The sequence below is a fragment of the Chanos chanos genome, chromosome 7, assembly GCF_902362185.1.
Source record: "Chanos chanos chromosome 7, fChaCha1.1, whole genome shotgun sequence".
Lineage (NCBI taxonomy): Eukaryota > Metazoa > Chordata > Actinopteri > Gonorynchiformes > Chanidae > Chanos > Chanos chanos.
In genome coordinates, this window is record NC_044501.1 from 23,512,493 (window position 1) to 23,539,873 (window position 27,381).

The 27,381-nt window shown below is 40.9% G+C and overlaps 1 protein-coding gene across 3 annotated transcripts in view; it reads right to left on the reverse strand.

Annotated features, from left to right (window-relative positions):
• Window positions 1-206: 206 nt before the first annotated feature.
• gnas (GNAS complex locus) overlaps window positions 207-27,381 on the reverse strand; it is a 68,268-nt gene continuing 41,093 nt past the window's right edge. For all 3 annotated transcript variants that reach the window (XM_030780076.1, XM_030780077.1, XM_030780078.1), the window contains 8 exons: window positions 14,866-14,963; window positions 2,825-2,879; window positions 2,565-2,638; window positions 2,062-2,120; window positions 1,659-1,779; window positions 1,378-1,508; window positions 1,164-1,231; window positions 207-962 (listed from right to left, as the gene is read on the reverse strand). In XM_030780076.1, the coding sequence (XP_030635936.1) occupies window positions 816-962; window positions 1,164-1,231; window positions 1,378-1,508; window positions 1,659-1,779; window positions 2,062-2,120; window positions 2,565-2,638; window positions 2,825-2,879; window positions 14,866-14,963 (753 nt within the window). In that variant the 3' untranslated portion in view covers window positions 207-815. The remainder of the gene's footprint in view (window positions 963-1,163; window positions 1,232-1,377; window positions 1,509-1,658; window positions 1,780-2,061; window positions 2,121-2,564; window positions 2,639-2,824; window positions 2,880-14,865; window positions 14,964-27,381) is intronic.

Sequence of the window (27,381 nt, forward strand, 5' to 3'; positions counted from 1 at the left end):
TTTGCTCTCTCCTCTGCAGGGACTCGACTCAACAGCAGCTCATGTGATGCTCTTGTGTCCAAGTCATACTCCGTTCCACACGCAAATGTCCCCCCAGCACAAACAGTCCCAAAATCCACCTTTTTACCACGAGAAATTGGACTACATTCTTCTTCTACAATCTTTTCAATGCATCTGTCTGCTGCATCTCTTTCTCTCTCTTTCTCTCTCCCTCCCTTTGTCCTCTTGGGTTTACTTTCAACATACATACATACATACATGTGATCAGAGGAGTGGAGAGATCATGTTTACTCAGGCACTGAGTGTTCGTCAGGACCAAAGATGGAGGACCAGAACAGTATGTCTGTGTGTGTGTGTGTGTGTGTGTATGTGTGTGTCTGTGTATATGTAGTCTACAAGCAGAAAAAGACTGAGCTAAAAGGTTAAGGTATAGATGGAGGGGTGGGTAATGAATTGTCTGTGAAAGTTTGTATGTCTGTGGTGTGTGTGTGTTTGTGTGCATGTCCTGAGCATAGCGTCAAAGTGCAGGGGAGATCAGTCCTGGCATTTTGTATGAGCTTTTTTCCCCTCTAATTTTGTTTGTTTTTAAATCTTTTAAAGTATTTGTGGTTGATGACTGCGTTAAGGAGTCTTTAGCTAGGTTTTATTTTTCTTTTATTCAAAACAGTTCACTCCTCCTGAGGAGGAGTATGTATGTGTGTGTTTGTGTGTGCGCGTGTGTGTGTTTCCTGGTCAGTGGAGTAATGGGGGGTTTGCAAAGAGGCCTTGAGGAGGAGGAGTGGGCAGGAGTAGTCTTTTCCTCCTGTCGTCTCACATCACAAGAGCTCATACTGTCGTAGGTGCATCCTCTGAATGATGTCTCTGCAGTCGTTAAAGACTCGACGGATGTTCTCCGTGTCCACTGCACACGTGAAATGTGGGTAGCAGTAGTGCCGTCCATCTCCGCTCGCCGTGCTAATCCTCTGTTAAAAAAAAACAAAACAAAAACACATACAAAAAACAACGACAATATTTAATTTACAGACACTGTCTCTGCTGAGTCAGTGCTGATACACTGGTTGACCGAGGCTTAAATGCATTTTTCTGTCGTGTGCTGTTGCTGGGTTAACTTAGTGCTATGGTAGAAAGCTGGGCACTGTGGTACACATGGCACTGTTACTCACCAGAAACTCATCTCGGATGAAATATTTCGCCCTGGTCACTCTGGGGTCCTCTCCAGGCTCTGGTGTTGCTAAGAGACAGAGGTCAGAAAAACCAGCTGAATCACGTCATGTTCTTAGGAACAGCACTCTGTTTGTTACAAAATCTCAATCAAAGGTAGATTAACCATCAGTACCACCAAAGAGGCTTGAAATAGGAGTGTGTATGCTTGCATACCATCATCAGGTGTGGTGTAGCGTGCAAACTCAGGGAAGTACTCCTCAATTTTTGACTTTCCTGCTAAGACCTTCTCTGCCAGCAGGTCCTGCTTGTTTAGGAAAAGAATGACTGAAATGGTCCGAAGCCACCTGGAGAGGTATACACATGAGATAGAGATGGAGGGAGACAGAGATAGAGAGACAGAAAGATAAACTTCATTTTATGAGGGACGTGTGGATAACGTTGATCAACTCCCAGATTGTAAAGTAACACTGATGATGCAGTCAGCCTGATGTTACCTGTTGTTCCAGATGTTTTTGAAGAGGTTTAGAGCTTCCTGGAGGCGGTTTGTCTGATTGTCTTCCCTGATCACCATGTTATAGCTGCTGCTGGCCACCACGAAAATAATGGCGGTCACATCTGCAGACAGAGAATGAAAAGAGTTTGACTGGAGAATGCTAACTCAGTCAACACCCACCCCAGAGCACTGTTCAAGGCCCTTGTCACACCCCAAGATGTTCAACAACTTAAACAATGACGAGGCTTTTTTCAGTAAGACAGGTGATAGTACTGCTGGCCGAAACTGAATATGGGCAAACGATTGAAAACTTACAGCATACAATTCTTGATGAAACACTTCTGTAGACAGAAAGGGTGGCATGTGATGATTGGCTGGCAGGTTTGACTGACACTGACACTCACCATTGAAACACTGGATCCACTTCCTACGCTCATCTCTCTGACCGCCCACGTCAAACATACTGGAGTTGAGAGAGAGAGAGAACAAAAGGGTTAGTGCTAAACCAATATAATTTAAACAAAAAGGAAAACATCAAGGTCAATGCTAGACCTCACAAAACATCGAGATCAGTGCTAGACATTGGTGAGTGTTTTATTTTTTTAAAGCCTAGCGTTTGGGCACGTAAATCAACCCTTAACTAGACGTAGCTCCTCATTCACCGGTCATGGGCAATTCAGTCCAGCATCACCACAATAACAGGGGCTTTAAGATGCTTTGCTATGGATCAGATTTCTTTTTTTTCCTTGGTTACTAATGGTAGTGGACTCCAGCAGCAGCAGGAGACGAAAGCCTTTCTGCCACCTGTCTATCAGCAACCCAGTCAGCATCCTGTCTCCAGTCACCATCCCCAACTGGTCAGACGCCCGCCAGTCTCACCACACGCCATATTCCTACATCAACTTACTGAAAGTTTACTTTGTCCACCTGGAACCTCGTCTCGAAAATCCCCGAGGTCAGTACTCTGCATCGCAACAAGTCCTGAGAAAAAAGGGAGAGGCAGAGGGAGAGAAAGAGGATGCAGTAGTTGAACAAACACATTAGATAGTATATGACACCCTCCCACTCCCAGGGTCTGAAGGTAATTTACATTCTCTTCAGTGTAAATGAGCAAGGAATGGAGATTTACATATTTACCTGATCAGGAATGCAGATTTACATATTTACCTGATCAGTAGGAGTATAGTCGCTCTGCTTTACTATGTCAATCTTGTCCAAGAAGCTGTAAGAGAAATAAAATATTGATTACAAACAAAATTTGAGACAGAAAATGGAACAATGTTCTCATTGTGTGAGGTTAAGGGTGTGGCTGACTGAAATAAATAAAGAGGCCATGCCTTCACATAACCACTTCCTCACATCACTATCTGACACAGAGCAATACACCATTACAGCTTATACAACAGCCTGTACAACCCTATTAAGCAACAGCCTATACAACCCTATTCAACAATAGCCTATACAACTAGAGCCCGACTGATATAGGATTTTAAAGACCGATACCGATTTCGATATTTGGGGATTTTAAAAATCCGATAATGATATATTGGCTGATGGGTTTTTTTGGGGGGGGGGGCGCGCATAACAAAGACTTTCCCCAGCATTTGTTATGTGTGGTTATCACTGAGATAACATGACATAATGCAGTTTAAAATAAACTTGTTTTATTGTCAAATAGTACTTTGAACAAAAGTACTACTAAATATATTAAAGTTTTGATAAATAATGCAGCAAACTGATACACTGACCTAGAGTAAACGCTGCTGTTGAATGCATCTTATACTACATGACTGTCCGCAACTAGGACTTGCGACTTTGGGATTTCACACTACACGTTTGAAAGAGAAGCTATATAACTTTGTTTGGCTATCACCAAGCCATGCTGAGATGTCTCCTCTGGTTCAATAATTTCCAATGCACCAACTGCAACTACAGACGTGCAAGTCGCAGATATATTTACCGTTATTTCATTTAGACAGAATAAGTTAAATGCTATAGTTTAACTGCTCATTAATGTTAGTGGTCTTTCACTGATAAACATGGCATTAGCTTGCTTTGTTTGTAACCTAATTTAACGATGGACAGCGTTATAAGCCACTGTAAGTGATGTTGCTAGAGAATTTTTAGAAGTGACGAGAGAGAAACGATAGGACAGTTGTTTGTTTACTCGCTAGAACTGCCACACTGTTTCATAAATAAACCTACAGTCAAGTTTGTCAACCGCGCCTACACCACTCAACTACTGTAATGTTACAGTCCTGGCCTTCACGTTACTGCAGCAAAACCAGGCATGGCTGACATGTCGTCATAACATGGTTGAAGGATCCATCTGTAACATTCACATAGAATATACTGGTAAGACTTGTTTAACGGCAATATTATAAATATGAGATGGTAACAAATATCCCTTTTGGATGCTGAACTATACTTGATTGTTATTGGTCCATAGTAGGTCTAGGTGGTATGGTATATCATGGTATAATATGAAGCACAAACATCTCAGTATAAATGCTTCTGAAAGGGATAAAGCACTGGTATGGCAACTGCATAGCGGCTATTACTGTACTTTTAACTGTATTACTAGGAATTATTTCACATAGTACAGAGGTATTTTAAGAACAAGTACACAGTGATGGCATTTGTTATGTCGGTCCACCACTGACTTTTCTTCTCGTAAGGGCAGGCTTTGGAAAATGCCTCGATTAGTCGATAGATTAATCGATAGAAAAATAGTCATTACTGGCAGCCTTTGCAGCAATTATGAAGTGATATTGAAAAAAAAAAACATTTGTTATAGTGAACTGAAGTGTTTAAATCAAAAAGGTAAACTCATCACAATAAAATGAGGATGTGTTGGTTTAAAATATTGATAAATATTTTCAGAGTCAACGTCATCAACTACGTCTACTAATCGTAGCAGCACTACTGTTTAGGCTTCTACATAGCAAAACATTTCGCGAATTTCGCCCTACCACTTTTTGCTCTGGGGGTGTGGTCGCAAAGACAGCAAGAAAATGAAGGTCAAGTGGTCTACTTGCCCCGACCAGAGCCATTGGGAGAGTTTTTCCTATGGCTCTGGCCCCGACTATGTTCATAGAACATGTGAACAACAACCCATGTTGATGTAGACAAAAATGGTTGCCCATACATCTTTTACATGTTTTCATGCTACATGTAGCCTTTTGCCTCCGGCAACTTGGTCAGACTTTTTTTTTGTTACTCCCGCCTCTCTAGAGAACGTCACATACCAAACACATCATATGCTGAACTGATTGGTTCTCGTGTGGTTTTTATTTCCATAAAGTTGGGGATTTGCCATCTCAATTTCGCTTGCTTCACTGGATTCGCTCCGATTTCACCCATTCAGAACGAATTCCACCCCTTACAAACTGAATGAGAGTAAAGCGAAATTCGCCGCAACAGAAGCATGCTGAAGGCTCTACTGGTCAGCACGGTATAGTGAAAAGCCATACTGTTGGGCAAATTCATACCGGTGTACTTTCTGTACCGTTTATACCATCCATCCCTAGTCCACAGAACACGCATTTTATAAGTGCAGTCTCAGAGCATGTGTACTACGCCTTCCTGCAAGACAGTCATGCCGGAACACCAAATAAATACTTTGAGTTGTAGCAAACTGTTGTATGGAATTAACCTAGGTACATATTATACGAAACAAGACACCATCTCCCATCTCTCCTTTTTCTTTTTAAGTGTCATTTATCAGCTATACCAATCGTCATTAATCACCTATACCAATTTATCTCATATCTCATATCAGCTGATAATATTGGCATGCTGATTTATCGGTTGGGCTCTATATACCACCATATTCAAGAACTGCCTATGCAACTGTATTCAACAACAGCATCTACTCCATATACCTCTCAGGAGACATTTGTGTGTAGATGTGTAACATTTGTTACATTTAGCTGTATGAAAACTAATAATTATATTTTTAACTTCCATTGACAAACCGAAAAAAACCTTATTGACTGGTCTCAAACAAGATAAGACCTGTTTATTAACTGATTATAATCAAAACATAAGCAAAATTAGGTCTGTAGGTTCCTGGCTGTGTTTTTCTACTTAAGATCAAAACAAATGTAGGTGACAAAACTAGATTTCATTTGGTTCGGCATACTGTCAAGGTGAAGCTTTACAGCAATACTGCTTTTAACCAGCAGAGGGAGTACATTTGAGCTGTAGATCAAAGCAGTCAGGCGTCTGAGTCACCATCACTGAGCTCAGTCAGACAGAGCTGTAGTCAATGAAGCCACTGTGGTGGGAGGTATCAGAGAGGGAGGGGGCACAGCTGAATTGCACCTCCCTTGTCAGCTTGGATTCACACTCCCCATTGCCCTGCGTCTCTTCTGCTGCATCCACATGTTCGCTCACACAGGAGCAGCGAAAACCGCGTTGAAAAATGAAAATTTGTTCTGAATTGTCCTTTTGTTCCTCTCTTGGTCAGCAATATTTCACAAAGCAATGAACACAAACACACTGGTGGCAAAATTCTCTGCTCCCTGTCTGATTAAGATCTCACACACCTATCGGTGACAGACTCTCAGAGTCTCAGATAATTATAATCTAACAGTGGATGGCAGCTGTAGAATTATAGATCACCACACAATGTCAAAACTGTGTAACAAATCTGACATCATGAACCATGTGTTTTTCACTAGAGCAGCAAAACATAACCAAACTCCAGGCCCAAACCCTTTGTTGTTAATAAGGGAAAAGCACCAAAACAGCTGATGGTGACAAATCATTTGAACCATCCCAGTCCAGTCCTGGGCCTCAGCCCAGCAGCAGAACCGAGCGGGAGCATCTTACCCACGGTTGGTTCTGCCGAGTCTTTTGAGAGCTGCACAATAGAGAGCCAGAGCGAGGTGAAGGTATGCACAACCCCCTCACCCCCCACCCAGCACTCTCCAGAGCAGAGCACAGCAGGAATGTGACACAGACAAGTGAAATGTGACAGAGGGGATGCAGCTTAGATGCAGAGACAGACATGATACAGTCACTGACAACCTGACACACACCGCTACAGTTACTGACAACATCCTCCAGACCTGATACACACTGCTACAGTTACTGACAACATCCTCCAGACCTGATACACACTGCTACAGTCACTGACAACATCCTTCAGACCCGACACACACTACTACAGTCACTGACAACATCATCCAGACCTGATACACACTTCTACAGTCACTGACAACATCCTTCAAACCCGACACACACTTCTACAGTCACTGACAACATCCTTCAGACCCGACACACACTTCTACAGTCACTGACAACATCCTTCAGACCCGACACACATTTCTACAGTCTCTGACGACATCCCCAACAAACCCTTTTTGCGCAAGAGAGATCCAGTTACCAGGCGAGAGAGGTCCGATTAGCCCACAAGAGCAATTTAAACCCCACGAGGGGGATTGAAGCCCTCTAGTGGCAGGTCCAATGGTCAGCACGCGTGAATGAAAGTTGCTTGCGAGAGAGAATGAAAGCGCCACTCACTCACAAGTTCTCCTGCAACATGGAGGGAAACACAGCGCTGGTCCATACTCTATTTTAATCTGAAAACTACTCAAGGAGCATTCTCAGAGATAGGCTATTTATTTTATATAATTTTTCATTCACATGTTTTGCAGCTATATATTTTCAAACAGGGAAGGAAACCCTGTCTTTGCATTTTATTTTGATCACAGTCTGTTTTAATAAAGGTGCTTGTGACATCTCACATGTGGCTTTGACTTACAGCTGAACATTTAGCCCACTTTGTAGAAAAAAAACAAGATATGCAGTGAAAAGGATGTCATATCACTTCATATACAATTCATTTTACACCGCAGTCAGTGAGCAAATCAGATCTATGTTTAAATGCAGTGTGCATTATGTAGGGGGAACACTGTTATCCATGGTTTATCTATGAAAAAAAGAAATAAAGTGGAGAAGTGTGTTTCCCATCAACATACTCACACCCTCCTAACCTCCATGGAGTGCTATCACTCATCTGCACTTTCAATCAACGGACTGTCAAAATGGTTCTTAGGTCTTGTCAACTGAATATATATATATACACACACACAGTAGTTTTCCAACCTTTTAATGGCTTAAAATTCATGCTGAGCTACTCTCTGATGTTTTTCTAAAGTCAAATACCAAGAGAAAGATTGGAGCATTTTAAAGACTATAAAAACTCGAGACAGTATTCTCCGTAAGACTATGGAACTAAAGTCTTAACGTGGTACGTCCTGAGTTGATTGGTATATTTGTGCTCCTGTGGTGAGAGATGCAGACATACAGTGAGAGGCCCACAGGCAGTGGAGTTCTCTCTGTACACCCTGCCACACAGTCATCCACACTGCTCTCAGGTCACCACAGGTCTGGTCCGGCTGTGTGTGTGTGTCTGTGTCTGAGTAACGGTGGGACTAACACAGGTCTCATCCTGCTGTGTGTGTGTGAGTCACGGTCGCACTAACAGTGGTGTGTGGCAGTCAGATGGGCTGAGAGCAAGTGAAGCCATAGCCTGTCACAGCCTTCTGACAGGCAGAGCCAGGCTAAAGCTCCCGCCTCACACGGTCAACCAGCACTTTGGCTATGGATGTGTTTCATTTTCCATCTAAAAAGGTAATATGCTCATAGACAAACATTATAGAAAAGTCTGTGGAGATGAATATTGGTCTGTAAATTAAGAGTTCATTAGTCTGATATATTTACTTTACAGTGTCAACGAACAGTCGAAAACATTCAAAAACAGTAAATAAATAGCCTTATCTCTCTCATATACACCATAACACGGCACACATCTTAGAGAGAGTCAGGGAGAGACAGAGAAGAATCACATGATTGCTGAGATGTGGACCACAAAGAATTGATTCAGCTGTGACTTTTATGAGAAAGCATAACCGACTAAAGCTAATGTTACTCACACAAACCAAACAATCATAAACATTAGAACTTATATCAGAACATTACACTTATATCAAAAACATTATTTTCAAGTTCTAGGTACATTTAGAACTTTTTAAAACCCCAAACATTATTACTATTTATACTTTCTAACTTCTATCCATTGCTATGCAGGAGTACAGCAGTAAACATCCAAATACAAAAAACATATTTAGAACAGAAAATATGAATGAGATCAAAAGAGGATGGAGAAAAGACATACAGTGACGCACATAACCATAGCAAAATTATAAGGGACCAAAAGAAGTCAAAAATATCATATAACAATGATAGTGAGCAAAGTCTACTTGCTTTAGACACATTCATGTGCACTCCTACAACCTACATTATAACACTTAAACTTTTTAAACCTACATAACAACAATTTAACTTTAAATACTTAGACTTTTTTTTGTCTTTTCTGATCGGGCACTATATAAATATATATATGATGTAGGTTGTGGACTGAGTGAAAGTGCAAGTCATGTGCCAAAGACAGATGTCTGTGATAAGGCGCTGTCTCTTAAGCATTGTCTGACCACTTTCTCTAAACTCAGAGACAGCTGTTATAAAACCAGTCACTTTGCTTTACAACCTTTAGCATAATAGAATTACTCTCAGAGTAAGCTTATGTGTGTGTGTGAGACTCTGTGTGTGTGTGTGTGCGTGAGTCAATTTTTTATCAGACACACCTCAGAAAATATTGCATGTCTTGTAGTGAAAACATTGCTTGTCTCGTAGTGAAAATATTACATGTGTCACAGTGAAAATATTTCAAGTCTTGTAGTGAAAATATTGCACGCCTCGCAGTGAAAATATTGCATGTCTTTAGAGTTAATTTAATAAAATAAATTATTGCATATCTTTAGAGTTAATTTTTTGTCTTGTAGTGAATCAGTTGGGACAAAGACTCTGCAGGGAGAGTTAGACCCTGTGTGTGTGTGTGTGTGTGTGTGTGTGTTCGTGTGTGTGTTCGTGTGTGTTAGGGATGCACCAATCTGATATGGATATCAGATATTGGTCCGATACTGACTCAGATAGCTGGATCGGTGAATGTTTTATGTCCACACTAAAGCACTGAAACGCCTTAGTGTTTCTTGTTATGCCATTATGAAGTTGTCCCACCAACTAATTGTTCGGCCAGGTTGCGTCAAAAATCACTGCTCCATGTAGGGTTTGAACTGACATAGCATTTTTTTTCCCGTCTCTTATGCACCGCAGATATAAAGCTCATCTTCTACATTGGAGCAGTGCGTGTGCATTGTACAGTATGATGATCTGTAACTGAAGATAGATCAGCAAAATTTGACAGAGCAGCACTGACTGCATTTTGCCCGAGCACAAACTTTCGCAACCATACGTATTCGTTTCTGAAACTCTCCGTCTTCCCTGTCCACATTACAACTCAAACCTGGCTTTTCAAATTTATGCAGCTCGGAGAGCATTTTCGAAAAGTATTGTTTTCGGTGGCGGAAAACGCTGTGTTAGTGTGGATGGAAGGGCTAAATGGAGAAATAATTATGCGTTTTCAAATCCACCCGGGTTAATGTAGACAGGGCGGAGCACCTCCAGAAGCATCATGCCAAAGAACATGACGAGTTCAACCACACAAATAAAGGGGACGATTCGAAGAAGCTGTTAACTTTGTCGGGTGCATTGCAAAGATGCGAGAAACTTCTCAGTGATAGTGTGAAAACAACAAAAATAACAGAAAAGGTTCTCGAATTCAGTTGCTGGTGCACAATTATTTATTATTTTAATAATAAATAACGATACAATAAATGTGTGTGCGTGTATATATATATATATGTGTGTGTGTGTGTGTTTATTTGTTATATTTTGTTTACGAAAGTAACGTTTAAGTCAAGCCTTACACATAAAAGAATGATCCCAGTCTCTTCCACACAGTGAGGCATATGGCTTATTAATTAAACACTGGTATCGGATCAGTACTCGGTAGCAGAAAATACCTAAAGCCCAGGTATCGGTATCAGTATTGGGACTGAAAAAGATTGGTGCATCCCTAGTGTGTGTGTGTGTGTGTGTGGTGTGTTTGTGTGTGGTCAGTGAGATGCCTGGCATTTTCTTTCGTTTTTAGAGAACTGATGTAATAAGCTGATGGAGAGTTTGTGTGATGAAGTTTAACAGATGTAGCAGAGCTGGATTACACAGCGGCTGGGACAGGGAGAAAAGGTACAAACACTACACACAGCACAAATACTGCACATAGGCACAAATACTGCACATAGGCACAAACACTGCACACAGGCACAAAAATTACACACAGGAATATCTAGGTTCAGCACAGAGCCAGGGCCGAGGAGAGACATGTGTGAAGGGTAAAATACGAAGTAGCAGAAGGATGTAGGTTTAAAGGATGTAGGTTTACAGGATGTAGGTTTAAAGCAGTGGGACTGATGCCCTGTGTGGTGTGGGGGTGGGGGGTCCAATGACAGAGCTGAGTAAATGTAAATTTATTCTGTGATAGGCGATGGCTTCATAAGAGAACGGCCTGACAATTTTACCGAATCATAGAATTTGCACACACTTCACATAGCCTCAATATTAGCAGAATCGTTACTGCCACTACTAATTTCACGCAGCATAGCACTTAAATAATATAAAACATTTATATATGGACTCTTACTATTTCACCATCAAATATACACACACCACATGCATGAGCGCAAGAACACACACCCTTCGGCCCAACACTCCACAACTCTCGGCTTTGCTCTGACACCGTGGAGAGAGTGAGCGAGCGAGCAAGGGGGAGAAAGAGAGAGAGAGCGAGAGAGGGAGAGAGATGGAAAGAAAAGAGAGAGAAGGCTGTGTCTGACATTACGGAGTAGTTCCAAAAATAGCTCCCTGGCGCCCTGGCCTCCAGCTTGGTTGTCATGGTGACAGAACCACAGGCGCTATAAATAGACTATCAGCTCCAAATCTTGTGTGACTGGAGTGGGGCCAGAGAGAGGGAGAGACAGACCGAGAGAAAGCCACAGTAAGAAAGCGAGAGAAAAAGAGAGAGAGAAGAGAATGGATAGGAAGAGAAGAGAAGGGAGAAAGGTGGAGAGGGGCTATTCAAGGCAGAGGAAAAAAGGGGGGGGCTGTGTCTCTGTGGGTTTAGGAGAGAGAGAGAATGAAGCAGAGGATTTGTGAGTGGTACGAATGAACAGTGTAAGATGTAAAGGCCTAGGGCACAGAAGAGTACAGTAATGCTGGAGTGGTTCATGCACCTTCAGATAGACAATGCAAGACAACAGTAGCATCAACAAATACTGCATTTGAACAGGGTCTCATTATGTCCACACAAATAACATGGGAACAGATCTTCACTGCCACACATAGTCTGTCTTGTGTGAAACTTTCTTTTTCTAACCCTGTCATTCTCTCTCTCTGTCTGTCTTTGTATCTGTCTCTCTCTCTCACACACGCACACACATACACACCTTCTCTGTATGATGACTCAGTCTCAGCTATTTTCTGTCACTGCAGAGACACTACTACAAACAGGAGGAGGAAGAATGAGTGAGAGGGAAAAGAAAATGTGGAAAGGATGGGAAAAGAGAGGGGGCGGGGGAGTATGTGTGGAAGAGTGGAAATGACAGAGCAAGGGACAGTTGTTTGTGATATGCCCGAGCCAAAGCTCCGTGCTCTGTGTACATCCACAGTGTCTCTGGCTCTATTAAAGCTTCCCCCACCAGTTCAGTTCATCACATTCCACAAAGCCAATGAGGCAATGTGAACACAGCGCTGTTCACTCACACACTCAACCCTCTTACGATGAGTGAAACCCTATTATCATGATGAGCGAGACAAAACAAAAATTTTGAGAAGCAAACTGCTAAAAGAGCTGAGGCAAAATTTACTATATACAAATTTCATACCGTAATACCATCAGCTGAAGGACATGGTCCTCCCAGTCTAGACGTCTGGTCTGACTGGGCATGGAAACCCAGTACAGCTCCACAAAGAACGTAGCTCTGACTTCGGCCAGTCTTCACAAAACTTCATCTATGCAAACTGCTGAATTAGACAAACCTTTTCAACGCTGAAGCATATTTGAAGACGGCACTATACACTCGTCTATGACAACATGCACCGATGAGTGTTTGCTATGTTTATGGCACTTCAGATTGTTTTGTTGGTTTAATTCTCAAATGAACTGAAACTTAATCTGAGAGCCTGCAGGCATTCAGCAGTGTCTGCTGAAATATTGGTGCCTCTTCACAATTCCTTCATTGTTTACATATATATGCTGAAGTTAATTATACATTATACATAATTATACATTTTTTTCCCACTGTTATTTTTTATGGGTTTTGCTGCTTGTGTTTCTAAGCGTAGATTTTACTAGTGCACATTACAGTGTCAATTATCATAGTAAGTAACACCACACAGTATTCATTATCAGAGTAAGTAACACCACACAGTGTTCATTATCAGAGTAACAATACAGTGTTCATTATTAGAGTAAGCAACACCACGCAATGTTCATTATCAGAGTAAGTAACACTACATAGTCTTCATTATTAGAGCAATTAACACCACACAGTGTTCATTATCACAATAATACTACACAGTATTCATTATTAGAGTAAGCAACACCACGCAATGTTCATTATCAGAGTAAGTAGCACTACATAGTCTTCATTATTATAGCGATTAACACTACAGTGTTCATGATCAGAGTAAACACTAGACTGTTCATTATCAGAGTAAACAACGCTACACAGTGTTCATTATTAGAGTAAACAATACTACAGAGTGTTCATTATTAGAGTGAAGAACACTCCAGAGTTAATTATTACAGTAAACTGCATCACACTGTGTTCATTATTAGAGTAAACAACACTACACAGTGTTCATTAGAGTAAATAACAATGTGCTTGAGACCATACAGTGCGAACACACGGCATACAGTCTCTGTGCACACTGTCTCCACTCACATTCTCACTCAGTGGGAGCTGCCCCCCCCCCCCTTTCAAACCACTTGCAAGAAACAATATTTTCCCTGTGAAACCAGCTCCTCTCCAATGAAAGAAAGACATCCGATTTGCCAAAGTTGAGTCTCCCCCTCCCTCACGGCCTCTCTCTCCCTCTTTCTAACTCTCTCTCCTTCTGCAGTGAGTGCACAGAGTTAAAAATAGCTCTCTCCCTCTCCTTCTCTCTCCCTCTCTTTCTCTGCCTCTCCGTTTACATAAGCACTGGGAGGGGGGAGGGGGAGCACTTCCGGTCTGGACTGCTTAGCCTTGCATTGGATCCACGACAGCACCAGTGGGTGTGGGAGAGGGCAGGCTTGATATACCCCGCAATGCAGGAAACCCCTCTCTTTCTCTCTCTCTGTCTTTCTTCCCACCTCATCTCCCTCTCTGTCTTATACATTTGCATCTCTATGTCTCACTACCGCGCTGTGTCATGGCTCGGACTGACCCATCTGATCACGGTTCTAGCCCAACACAGAGCCACAGCTGCATCTTGCACAAAAGGAGTGTTTGAGACAGAGGGAAAGTTTGCTCTCATGCTCGTTCAACACTGAGAGTCCAATGTCAGGCTCCACAGAGCGGCTGCCTTCATGTGACCACAGCATGCCTCACTGCACAGGCCAGCCTGACAGAGATCAAATGAAAAAAATACAGCCAAGAAAAAAGAAAAGCAAAGAAGCTTGAGGGGAAGTAGCAGAAGAGTGGGAGGGGAAGGCAATCTGCCCTGTTTCAGCAAAATGCAGAGGGAGATAGACAGAAATGGTGGAAAAATGACCCACAGACTTAAGTCAGTATATTGTGGCATGAGTGAGTGTGAGTTTGTGTGTGTGTGTGTGTGTGTGTGTGTGTGTGAGTGTGTGTGTGTGTGTGTTTATATGCAGGCATGCAAGAGACGTAGAGATTTCAATCTGCCCAAAATGAATTCTTTTTAGTTTCATTTAAATAAACTGTAGCATTCCTTTCCACTGCACCCTCTATCCAAAGCACTGAACACAATAAAACTACTACTAATCCTGTCTTACTGGCAAGTTCTCTCACGCTTACATCTAAAAATCCTTCATAGGTGTCTAAAGATACATCCATTGTAAAACTGCAGGCGACACATCAAGAAGTCATCCATCTAGTGTTTCACTGGGTTTGTTTATTTATTTAAAACGGATCACAGATTTCTGTAGCCTTATCAGTGTGTGTGCATGTGGAAGGAAGGAAGAGAGAGAGAGAGAGAGAGAAATCACAGACACATTAAAGGGTTACACTCACTACTGAGCGCAGTCGATCAGCTGGTACTCATTGGACCTCTCAAAACAGGCTTTCACCCCCTCGTCCTGCCATAGGGTCTTGGTGTGTTCATAAAACTCCTGTGGAGGAGAACAGACAGGGCCGGTTCATGACTGGACAGTCACTAAGGAACGGACTTCAGAAGAAAAATGTCTGTGAATGAAGTATGCTAAAGCAAAAGAGAAACACTGGAGTAATAAGAACTAAGATATCTTTCAACATAACGGAAAAATCAAAATTACATGTGCTTGAAAGATTTAACACAATTCACTTTATCAGGACTGTTGAGGAGCACTACTTCAGTTCCATCCAGAGTAAAAGTGGTTGAAGTACTAAAAATTACAAAGGCACTAAGGATGTGCTTAAAAAAAAATACAGTCACCAAAAGTTTGTAAATTTGTACCAATCTAAACAGGGAAGAAGCAAAATGATAAATAATCTGCATTGGAACTGGATTGCCAATTTTTTTCCCTAGATGAATAAATAACTTTTCTGGTCAGTGAAAACTCGTGCAAAAATATTCTCTTGTCACCAACATACAAACAGCTATACATTCAAAGTGTGATGAAAGAGGGGAAACATTAATTTAAGGGACACAATGATTTAAAGGAGAAACTCCGAGGACATAATACTAATGAAGAGTTAATGAAATTCCCCGAGTATGAAAATTAAATCACAGATCAACTAAACACAGGGGCCCAGATGTTATCTCTGGACAGATCATCACCAAGATTTATGGTCAAATTACACAGAGATTTTACTGATCTCACTCATTCTTTACACAGACACACGGTTTTACTGATCTCACTCACTGTTTACACAGAGACACCATTTTACTGTTCTCACTCACTCTTTACACAGTCACATTTTTAATGATCTTACTCATTCTTTACACATTGTAATTTTAAAGATCTTTCTCTTACTTTAATGATGTCAACACAAAATGACACAACTTTTCTGGATTACACCCTGTGTGTAAGGCATGGTTATCGTAACCAGGGGAGTATTCCAGAAAGCGGGTTTAGCGAAAACTCAGAGTTAGGTAACTCAGAGTAAGTAGTAAACCTCCTAATAGAAGAACCCTGTGGCTTCATTCTCCTAGTAAAACAAAGTCATATGGCTCTTCTATTAGGAGGTTTACTACTTACTCTGAGTTAACTAACTCGGAGTTTTCACTAAACCCACTTTCTGGAATACCCCCCAGGTCCATCCTCAGAGAATGTCAATAAAAATAAATACACTCTGAGAATGAGGAAATTCATTACAGCTGTACTTGCACATATTTCATCACTGCAGTTGTATTTCAGGGTGTCAAACCCTATTTAGCATCTTACTGCAAGGATTTTGTGTCAATAACAAGCATGTTAATGGTGGCAATATACACCCTTACTGATTTTACTGTAACCACTTGTCTCTCAATGATTGGGTCTAAAACAGACTGACCAAGACACAGGATTACCCATAACATCTTGTGTGTTTTTCAAAAATGTCAAAATGGGCCAGTAGTCTGACTGATTCAAACACTGTCCACATTTACTTCTTGGCTTAATCTTTCCTAAGATAAAAAGAAACTAATCACCACAGTCTAGAGTCATAACCTAGGCAACTTCTCAAAAGTATCCATTTTTAAGACATTTTTTAACCTCCATATTAACTGTGATGTTTTCAATAAAATAGTCCTCTATCATGAAATACACTTGAGTACAGGCCTGGCCATTTCAAGTCCGGATCGGCTTATTGTGAATGCAATGCCATCTCACGGAACTTAGCTATAATTTTAATGACCATCCTTTTCAAACACAAACTCTTTATGCTGAGTGATTATAAAACAAATCACTTGCAAGCTAACTTTCCAAAAAGGGGGACACTGTAAGAAATCACTTGATGTTTTTTGTCATTACTGTCATTTCCCAAATGTTATTTATTTATTTATTTACATATGAAACAATTTGTTGCAGTGGTTCACAACATGAATGTATGAGTGCAAGAGATCCCAGGGCAATAATTTTCAATATAACTATATGTTGTACCACTTTTTAAATGATCTTCGTTGTAACATACTGTTACTGTTGTAGCATCCCCCCGCGACCCTAATTAAGATAAGCGACTTAGATAATGAGTGAGTGTATCATACTTGATCCTTGGCTAGATGGGCTAGTGCTAAACATCCTATTATATACTTAGGCTGTAAGTAAACTAACATGATACACTATAGCACATGTATCATGGGGAAAAAGGCAAAGAAAAAAATAGCTAATGAATTGAACTGTGAACAATCAACACACTGGCTACAAGTTCAAGTTTCAGGAAATACCTCTTATATGACTTATCGACTGGTGGATCTCGTCAAACCGGAAATGCTCAGCACAATTTAGCAGGTAAGCGCAGGAACCTAATTGTGAACTGACAACCAAGTCCAGGAACCTCATTGTGAACTAACAACCAAGTCCATGAACCTCATTGTGAACTGATAACCAAGTTCAGGAACTTCACTGTAAATTGATAACCAAGTCCAGGAACTTCACTGTAAATTGATAACCAAGTTCAGGAACCTCACTGTGGATTGACAACCAAGTCCTGGAACCTCATTGTGGACTGTGGACTGATAACCAAGTCCAACCAAAATACCATCGGGCCAGTGTCTCACTGTTAACATACTTGCAAACTGTAAGGCCTAAGACTAGCAATCCTCTGCAATTTCTGCTTATTGGAAAAAAGATTATAGAGCAGTCACCAAATATTTTATTTTCTCAAGCATTAATCAACTCCTTTTGACTGAGTTAATATGTTTGTCACTTTATGCTCATTCAAGAAATACATCCACACTTTTGTTTTGACATAACTAGTTATGGTAAACAATTAGCAGCAAATACTAATAGTTTTACAAAATGAGTGGGATCTAATGGGAAATGAATCCCTCACAAGCCCTAAACAAACTGTGGAGCAGCAGAAAGTAGAAAATCCTAAATCTCAATGTGAAGTTAGATTATCGGGTTGTGTGTGTGTCAGTTTGATCTAGTTTGGGTTTTACATTGTGCCTTCTTTCTGTCCTTAAATGCATCTTCTGCTTAAAATAATTTAATAACCATTGAAACGAAACAGGCTGATATCAGGGCCTATTTGTAAAAGCAGCAGTATCAGAACAAAGTTATTTATCAGCAATCAGACAGATGTTGAATACATCTACTTTCTTGATTACAAAGGCATTTTCTGCTAAACACATTAAACACAACCGTTTTTGGCAGATGAATGACAGAGACCTTCAAGGCAGTTCATCACAGCTCACCACACCCTGTTTGCTGCAGAATAAAGCACTCCAGTTATTGGCAAAACTTGTAGAGTATTAGCCTGTTATTAGTTATGAAAATAACTGGACAGTTGAGAAGAGAATCAGCACAGAGCCATTTTGCATTGTGAAGCTATGCAAATACATAGAACATCTCATTTTTTTATGTCTAATTTTCATTAGCCAGATGCTCTGTTCTGTCAGCTGTTAGAATGTGATCTATGATTTTGTTTACTGAAATGTACTTATTAAAGAAAATCCTCCAAATCTTTTCATTTTCTAAAGGGTTGCCTTCCAGTGATTTCAGGCCATGTAAGCATGCAGTTGTAAGTCGGCCAATTGCACGATTAATCAGGCTAATAAAAACACTAGGGTTGCAAATTTAAAGGGATCTTCTTGATCGACAGTAGCTAACATTAATGAACTATTCATTGATTATTCATAATAGCACATTAAATAGCCTGATATTGTGTGACCTATAAAATATGTTGCCAAGACAACTTAAATATAAACTTGTGTTTGGTCATGTGACTAAGCGTTGTGTGATATCAAAAGCCTATAGCGTGCCGTGCGTACCCCATAGCACAACTGTTCTTTGGCTCGCTTGACTCTGCATATTAGCACAACTCCGAAATGTCAAAGCAGACATCCCTCGGCAAGTTTAAAAAAAAAAAAAAAAAAAAAGTGATGGTGCAAGTATATTATTTTAAGTGCATTTTACTTTAGACCTAATTGTTTCATTCAGCTTATATTCAAGTGATTCAATTTGATGGCCTTGGAATGCAAAGGGTCATACATTTAATGCAGGCTAATGTCTTTATTTAATTAACAGCAAACCTGTTGGTTTTGTTTTATCGTTGAAGCCTCTATGTTCAGTTCGCAAAGTTTGCCAAGAGCTGCAAAGAGTTCATTCGTGCTGACTACTTTTCATAAAATACATTTGTCAGATCATAGCGTTTGTGTTGTGTTTTATTGCTCTTTAAATGTAGGCTATCGTATGGGTATGTATAAAACATGTCCGGTAGTTACTCTATATTGCCGGAATTCTGGAATATTAACGGCCATATTGGCTATCAAAAAAATCCTGTGATTTTTTTGGGAAAAGGGGAAGACTATTAATTTTGAGATTCTGGAATGTTCCTCACATTAAACAGAGTAAATTTCTCTGTCAGTCAGTGACTGTCTACACTATGATATTTATTTAGTGCATATGAATTACATAAATTAGATCCTAAAGCTAGGTAGAGAAATAAGTTAGCCCAAATGAAAACACTGCCACTGCTCTACACACAGCAACAGCACTGTCCATTTCCACAATCCTGACTAAAGAGCACTGACAATGGATAGCAACAGTTCAACAAGGTAGATAATAGAGGTGGGAATCACAGAGTAACTCTAAATACGATACTATCACAAGACGTTGCCCACGATAATGATGTTATCACGATACAGCAATTCTGCGATACTCTATACATTGCAAGACAATCATCTACGATACATCACGATATCTACATAACTGAAGAAGAAAAAAAATACCCCTAAAAACGCAAAAAGTAGGAATTACATATTTATTCACTGCATTATGATGTCAGTTTCCGAGAGTTTGACAACTGAGATGAAACAATGTACAACAAAGTGCATAGAGTCTTAGCTTAGTGCCTCTTTAAAACACACACACACACAGACTGCGTGTTTTTCTTTAATAAAGGGATACGAGGAGACATTTCCAAGCAAAATGATTTAATTTATTTGAATACAAAAAGTACACTAGCTTTTCAATTACTTCTGCTTCAAACTGTATTTATTTAATAATGATGTAACTATTTATACTTTAAACTGCTTTAAACTATATAAACAGTATGAACAAACGCCATCCTCTATGATAAATTAGTTCATAGTTCTAGTCTGATAGTCTGATTAGTCCGTTCAGACAGACAGAATATCACTGGTCCAGCAGCTTTTGCCCTTTGCACTGATGAGTGGATCACGTGATTTTTTCAACGGACAACATTGGTTCAGCGCAGTGATCGGATCATCGTCACCGTTGTTTTCAACCTTTTTGCGAAAAAAAGAGAGGCTGCTTGGGCTGAATTTTATAACACTTTATTTGGACACGTGCGTTAAACGCTTGCACTGTTGAGCCCAGAGTCATGAGGAAAATAACACACGACTCAATTCATCTCGCTTGAATCTTCCCATTTAATTCTGTGAACAAAATTAGCTACTGTTTGCAAATGGCAAGTTGCATGTCTAGCTTATTATTCGCTGTATTCTGGAAGCCAAAATAAAGCCACACTCTTGACTTAAAAGCAGACGGCACATTCTGTATAGGAGTCTCTTCAGCCATTTTGGGCGACTAACTTCCTTTCTAATTTCCACTGTGACATAAGAGAAGAACAAGGTCTTGCGCACTCTTGTGAATTCCAGAAGAGTTGTTATCAGAGTAGACATATGTACCAAAATAAAAGTATATTAAATAAATGTTTTAAAAATTATAAAATAATTTTAAATAAATAAATATAAATACGTGGTGCAGCTGTATTGATATAATATTGTGCTGAAAAATAGAGCAGTACACACTGTATTGGTTTCTTCTCCCAGCCCTAGTAGATAACTCCTCATATGTGTAGCTAAAAGTGGCTGCAGCTAGCTAGTCTCAGGTCAGCCAGGTAACTTGAACTCTCCAGTGTTATTTTATGTGGTTCACAGTGTGACAGAAACTCATCCTACACTTGTCCTGCACAACCTACATGAACCTCCATCAATTACCCAACAGCCAGGACACGGCTGAGCCCTTCAGCGCTTGGAGAAACTCATCACCTTGGCAGGGATGTGTTTCACGCCAGCAAAATCTACATCAGTGGGATTGAAGGACAAAGTCATTGACCAAAAGAGCAGAACTGGAAGCTTGGCTGGAAACACTGGAAAATCCAGATGTTCAAGCCCTGGTTATACTAGTATAGCATGTTCTCACAAATCTTCTGGGCTCACAAGGACTATGAAGTTCTTTTAACAACGAGAGCTTTCCGAGAAAGATCAGATGGTACTTAAGGCTCAGCCTGAGTGGCATTGCTCTTTATCGACAGAAATGGAAGGTGTGCACCCATAACCTGGGATGTTCCCTTGAACCTTGGGAGGAGGAGCCGCATGGGACCAAGTTCATGATCCAGACAGTTTATGCTGTGCTACTGTGCATATGCTGTGTTACTGTACTGTGCACCGTAACTCACTGTCATGCCTAACTAAACTAAAAAGAGTAACACGTGAGATCCTCAAATGTGACAAAACCCCAAGGAGAAGGCCACCGCCATGACCAGATCATAAAGGCAGTGGCTGAGAAAAAAGTGCAGGGGAATCAGTAAGAGTAGGTGCCACTGTGCGTCAAGACAGTAAACTGCAGTCATCAGACCTGAGGAACAGCCTTAACCACAGCCAAAAACCTGTACTGCTCCTCTGGTGATTGTCAAGTAAACAGTTTAAATGCCTTGATACCACAGCAGTGACTGTTAGGGGTGTAACGGTACGTGTATTCATCCCGAACAGTCACGGTTCGGTGCATATAGTCATACGGAGAATACGCGGTTGTCTGTGTGTGAAGATTGATCAACGTAACGTGGAGGCAAATTTCACAAGCGCGAATCTCTGATTTCACTCTCTCTTAGTTGGTTTGTCTTCTTCTCTCTAAGATTTGGGATTCGATTGTGGTGCAAACATATGACGACATAAGTTTTCAAGGACCTTATGTCCTTGTTTACCGATACATTGTAGTAAGAAGTAAATTGCAACTCTTAATGAATAATAGATGGCAATGCTGGCTGTCAATAGCTGACGACTGGCTACACCCTGCTATAGGCGGCCATGTACGGTTGTGATGTCACAAACACACTGACTTCAGAACTGGCTGTAGATAGGCTTGTTTTCTTCACATAGATCGTATGGCTTTAGGAGGAGAATGCATGTTTTCATACTTTGACAATGTTTCTATAGCACATTCATCTCTGTGAATTCAAAAAGGGCGAGAAAAAATGTGATTTCCATTCTATGGCACCTTTCATGCACTACAGGCTATATAAACTACCTCAGCGTAGACTATACGACACTAGTTGGAACAAACTGTAACTTGCACTACTGTCTGTTCACAATAAATGAATGAAACCTAGCCTTATGCATTTGGGGGTTTGTTGCTTTTATCCTTGTTGTATCGAACTCGTACCGAAGTGTGATGTCAAAACCGTGCTGTGAACCAAACCATTACTTCTGTGTACCGTTACACCCCTAGTGACTGTACTCAAGGCAGGCAGCACAGCTTTAAGAAACAACAAGGCTGCCCATGCTTGAGGTGCTAGAGATAGCCAAGAGAAGACAGGATGGATGAGGCCAACAAGAGAAAGAGGGCCAAGTTTGTTGACCTACTGTGAAAGCACCACAAGCAAAGGTGCAAAGCTGCATGGGATTTGCTGGCCATTCCCTATGGAAAGTTTACACACTTCGGGGAATAAATGGATGAGAGAAGAAAATCGTTAAGACTACAACCAAGGTTGCTTAAAGAAGTTCAAGAAGCACTGGATTGAGAAGAGCAACCTGTGGACAATAGGTGGGAGCTGGGCATGAGCCATCAATTTCTCAGCCCTGGCCGGGGCTGCTGGGAGAGGGTGTCTGATTTCAGGAAACTCAAGACCCCCAGTGACCACAACCACAGTTTACATCACTGAGGAAGTGCACCACAGCATGAATCTCCAAACACACTGACAGCTTGGAACACAGAGGTTCTGTCCAGGGGGCCCACTGTCCTGCACATCTTTGTTTTAACTCCCCTGAGCTCAGGACTGACACACCTAATTCCACTGATCAATTAATCATCAAGCCCTTGATTAGCTAAGTTAACTGTGATAACAAAGAGTTAAAACAAAGATGTGCAGGACAGTGGGCCCTCAGGACTAGAGTTGAGAACCACTGACCAGCCTTGACAACCAACTCTAGCCAGGTTGCGAGGTGTGGCCCAGTAGTAGAGTAGGCTTTATGTTGTTAAATATGCCACTTAGGGAGATATTTTCCAACTAGCTAAGCTTCAGATTTGAAAGTCGTGTACATTTACTAGGCTAGGAACTATCAGTGTTTTGTGCGCTGTCCTTCAAACAGTCTCTCACTGTTGGACACCTGAGTTCATGTCAGAGTTTCATTCTGAATCAAACAAGGACCTCGGCTACTTTGTCAGAACGGTTAAAAAGACAAGTATGACCAAATATGCGGTACATGAAACCCATTGTGGTTTCTTCTGCAGACTGTAATTTCTCATCAGGAGGCTACATGCCTTATTGTCTTAATAGAAACTGCATTTGTCCCATACACCCATATATAACATATTTGATCATCCCTCCTCAAATGCTTTGACAAGATCACGCGACAAATCTCTCGGCAAATTTCTTTTATTCAGTTATCAGTTATCTGATCACAAGAATTTTTACATTAAAATGTGAAATACTGACCACACCCAATTCTGCATTATCACATCTAAGTTATTTGGTGAGCTCTGGCTGTATGCATGCTAAATATCACAACTAAATATGGTAAGTTAGCATAACGCAGAGTTACTTTCACCACCCGCTTATAGACTTAGCTTATTAGCTTATCAGATCAGAACCAGAACTAAGTCCAAACAGCTCAGACTGTCATCTAACCAGCCACTGTTTCATAATATTAACTCAGAGGCTCATCTCTGTCATCATTTTTAAGAACACATGATATTTTATTACCTATAATTACTCATCCTGCGAAACAAAATCAAACTATAAATGCTTAAAATTAAGCGAAACAGTTGAGCAGAAAAAATATGTTAGTTAATATGAACAATTAAATAGATATAAAAAAAAACCAGGGTGTGCTAGTCTTATGACTGAGCAAGGCAGTCATGGCTCCAGAGCTAACGGCACCCTTTACGCATGCTTGCAATGTTGATTCTACAAAATAAATTAAACTTTACTTTTGGCATAAGCAGAATAATTAACCCTCGAGTGCAGTGCAGTGAGAACGTCAGAACATCATCGTAAAAAGAGGACGTGTTTTGGTTGTGGAAGAATGTGATGTAAATTAAACTGAAGAAAGACGTCATAGGGTTGTTGCACACTCACTGGGGCAATAATTCAAGGACACAATGTATGCATGGAGCAATCCTGACTTCATGGGCGGATGACATGAACTTGAGTTGGCTAGGAACACGTGCTGAATTAAGTTATTAAAAATTAATGGGGCTTTTATAAGACCTATTAGTAACATAAAAGCAGAGGCTTGAAAGTGAGCAGGGCAACTCTCTTATTGATATTCAAATCTGACTCCCCCACACTATATCCAACCACACTATATCCCCCACACATCAAAATGCAAGACATTCAAGTTGTTGGCTGGGTGTGTGATCACTGTTTTTTTATCATAATTTTTGTTGAGCAATATTGGGCACTGGAATTGTACTTCACTAAAGAACATCTAGTATTATTGCTACTGTACCAAAGATCACTTCATAAGGAATTAGAGGAGTGCAGGGATGGGATACCCTGTACAGCAATATTTTTATACAGTTGGCTAATTAAAAATAATGAAAACATTGAATATCAGTCACAATACATCATATCAGTTTTCAGAATCTATCTCTTAGCCCAAATCGAAAGCAGGTTACCTTCATACACAAAACTCACTGACAATACTTCTCAATGCAATAACAATAATGTACTTAATGGTCAGCTCAAAGTGAACATTTTAATGCAGGGTCCAAAATGAACTTTTTGGTCTATCTGCCAATGGCTGGAAAACTGAAAAAAATTACCAGCCAAAATATTTTTCAACTGGCCATAGAAAGACACAATGTCATTAAAAACAATGTAATTACTAATTACCCATCGACTGACCTTTTTAAAAAAACAAATTACAATGGTGAAAATTTCAGATGCTGTTGTAAGGAGGCAACTTTTATTTGAAAATGTTGATTGATACTACATCTCATACACACACTCTGCAAACAACACGAGTGTACTCAACTCCATATACTCAAAATGCTCAAAATTACTCTTATGATTGTGTGCTGGCAGTGCTGCATATGAAAAAAAGCCTACTACGATTTAAATTTTAATGTCTCTTGCGTCAAGCTACGGCAGCAGTGGACAGTAAGGGTCAATTAAAAAATTGCGAAACGTAGTCAATCAACTTATGTGTGGTAGTGATGAAAGTCTGTGGTGAGGTAGGCCTATTTCAGCGACCCGCCAATGGCAACTAACTTCATTTATTTTATTTGACAACATAGATTTTTACTTGCATTTGGTGGGTGGCAGGTGCTACTTTTGGACCGTTTCAACAAAACAAAAACACCTCAAAAGATGCTCAGAATTTGTTTTGTGATGGTCATTCTCCACTAGCCACAGCTGGCTAATAAACTACTGGTCTGCCTCTATGGTTTAGGATTGTGAGCACTCATGTAGGCAAGGCATCTCCTCATAGCTGTTACTACACAGGAGAGTGCTTTGTTGTTGTTGGCTGGATAGCATGAAGTCAAAAACAAAACCATCCAACACGAATGTCCCTCAGTTATTACACAGTCTTGAGTGCTAGTTCATCCATCAAGAAAAACAAAGACATGCTGCTCCAGTGTGCCTCCAGTACCCCTTTTCCACTGCCGCGGTGCCGGTGCCGGTGCCCAATCGAGCACCGGGGCCGCGCTTTTCCACTGACAAAATACTGGTGCCGGTGCCGAAAAGCTGGCACCGGCACCGGCACGGCACCACAGAGTTGCTGGTCCCAAAAGTTGGATCCGCTGACGTCAGAGGCTATGCAAATTAAAAACCACGCGAGAACCAATCAGTTCAGCGTTTGATGTGTTTGGTATGTGACGTTCTTTAGAGAGGCGGGAGTAACAAAAAATGTCTGACTTAGTAGCGGTAGGCTAAAGGATATTTGTAGCATGAAAATATGGATATGATTAAAAGATGTATGCGCAACAATTTGTGTCTACATCAATACGGGCTGTTGTTTACATGTTACATGAACGTAGTCGGACCCAGAGTGGTAGAAAAAGACACACTCTCTCTCTCGGCTCTGGCTAGTGTAAATAGACCACTGCAGACCTTCATTTAAATACTCGTTTTAACTTTTGAGCTAGGTGAATTTTGCCCAAAGAGCGAAAAGTTATAGGACAAAATTCGTGAGGTGTTTCGCTGTGTGGAAGCCTAGCGTAAAAGTAAATTTATAAAGACGAGCAGATGCGTTCTGTCCAACATTATTTTTTCCCTACAGAAATTACCCAAACTTTCGCTATGTAGCGTTCGGTTCCCAAACCAGTGGAAATGCGGGCCGGTTCTCAAAAGGCACCAAGGCAGCACTGGCTCCGCACCGGCACGGGCACGGGCACCAGCACCGTCCTAGTGGAAAAGAGATACAGGTCTCCTCAGGCTTGCCGCTGTGCGCATCTCAAATAATCAGATCTTAGACATGTCATATCTGTTGATTACACATCACAGGCCGAATGTGATGGCATGGCTCTGTTCATAAACCACAAATGGAAAAAAAAATCTTGAAAATGAAAAGTCTCATTTTGGCTCTGCAGGTTATACTCTGATGGAAAAATCTGCACTTCTTTAACTAAAAAGGTCATAATTCAAATGTTCAACTTTGCTATATTATGGGACAGTTTGCCTTTAAATCACTTGGCAGCTTATCTTGACTAAATGGGGGGATTACACTGTTCGGATGGACAGAGGGGACTGGTAGAGAGGTGAAAGCGCTAGGCGGAGCATGAGGGAAAGGAGGAGTACGTAAGGGAGAGATGGATGGAGACAGATAATGGAGGAACAGAGTAGCACTGCATTCTCAGCTATAAATCAGTGCATTTTCATTACCTGGCAGCCATCACTTTGAACCAACTCTCTCTCTCTCTCTCTCTCCCCCCCCCCCCCCTCTATCTCAAATGCTTAGATGCCAACCAGCTGAGCATCAGCCTGGATGAACTTAAGGTCTTGAGTAATCTGCTCTGTGTCCCTCCCATGAGAGAGTCAGAAACACCTGCACAGGTGGCATGGGAATCTAAATGCTCTGTGTCAAGATCCCCTGAACCACATGGCCTGTTGCAGCAGTAAGTCCTCTGAGGGGCCTTGTATTGGGAGGCTATTACCCACAGTCAGCCTTAATGAGTCTCACATGGTGACACCTCGCTGGCTTACCCCCACAGGTGA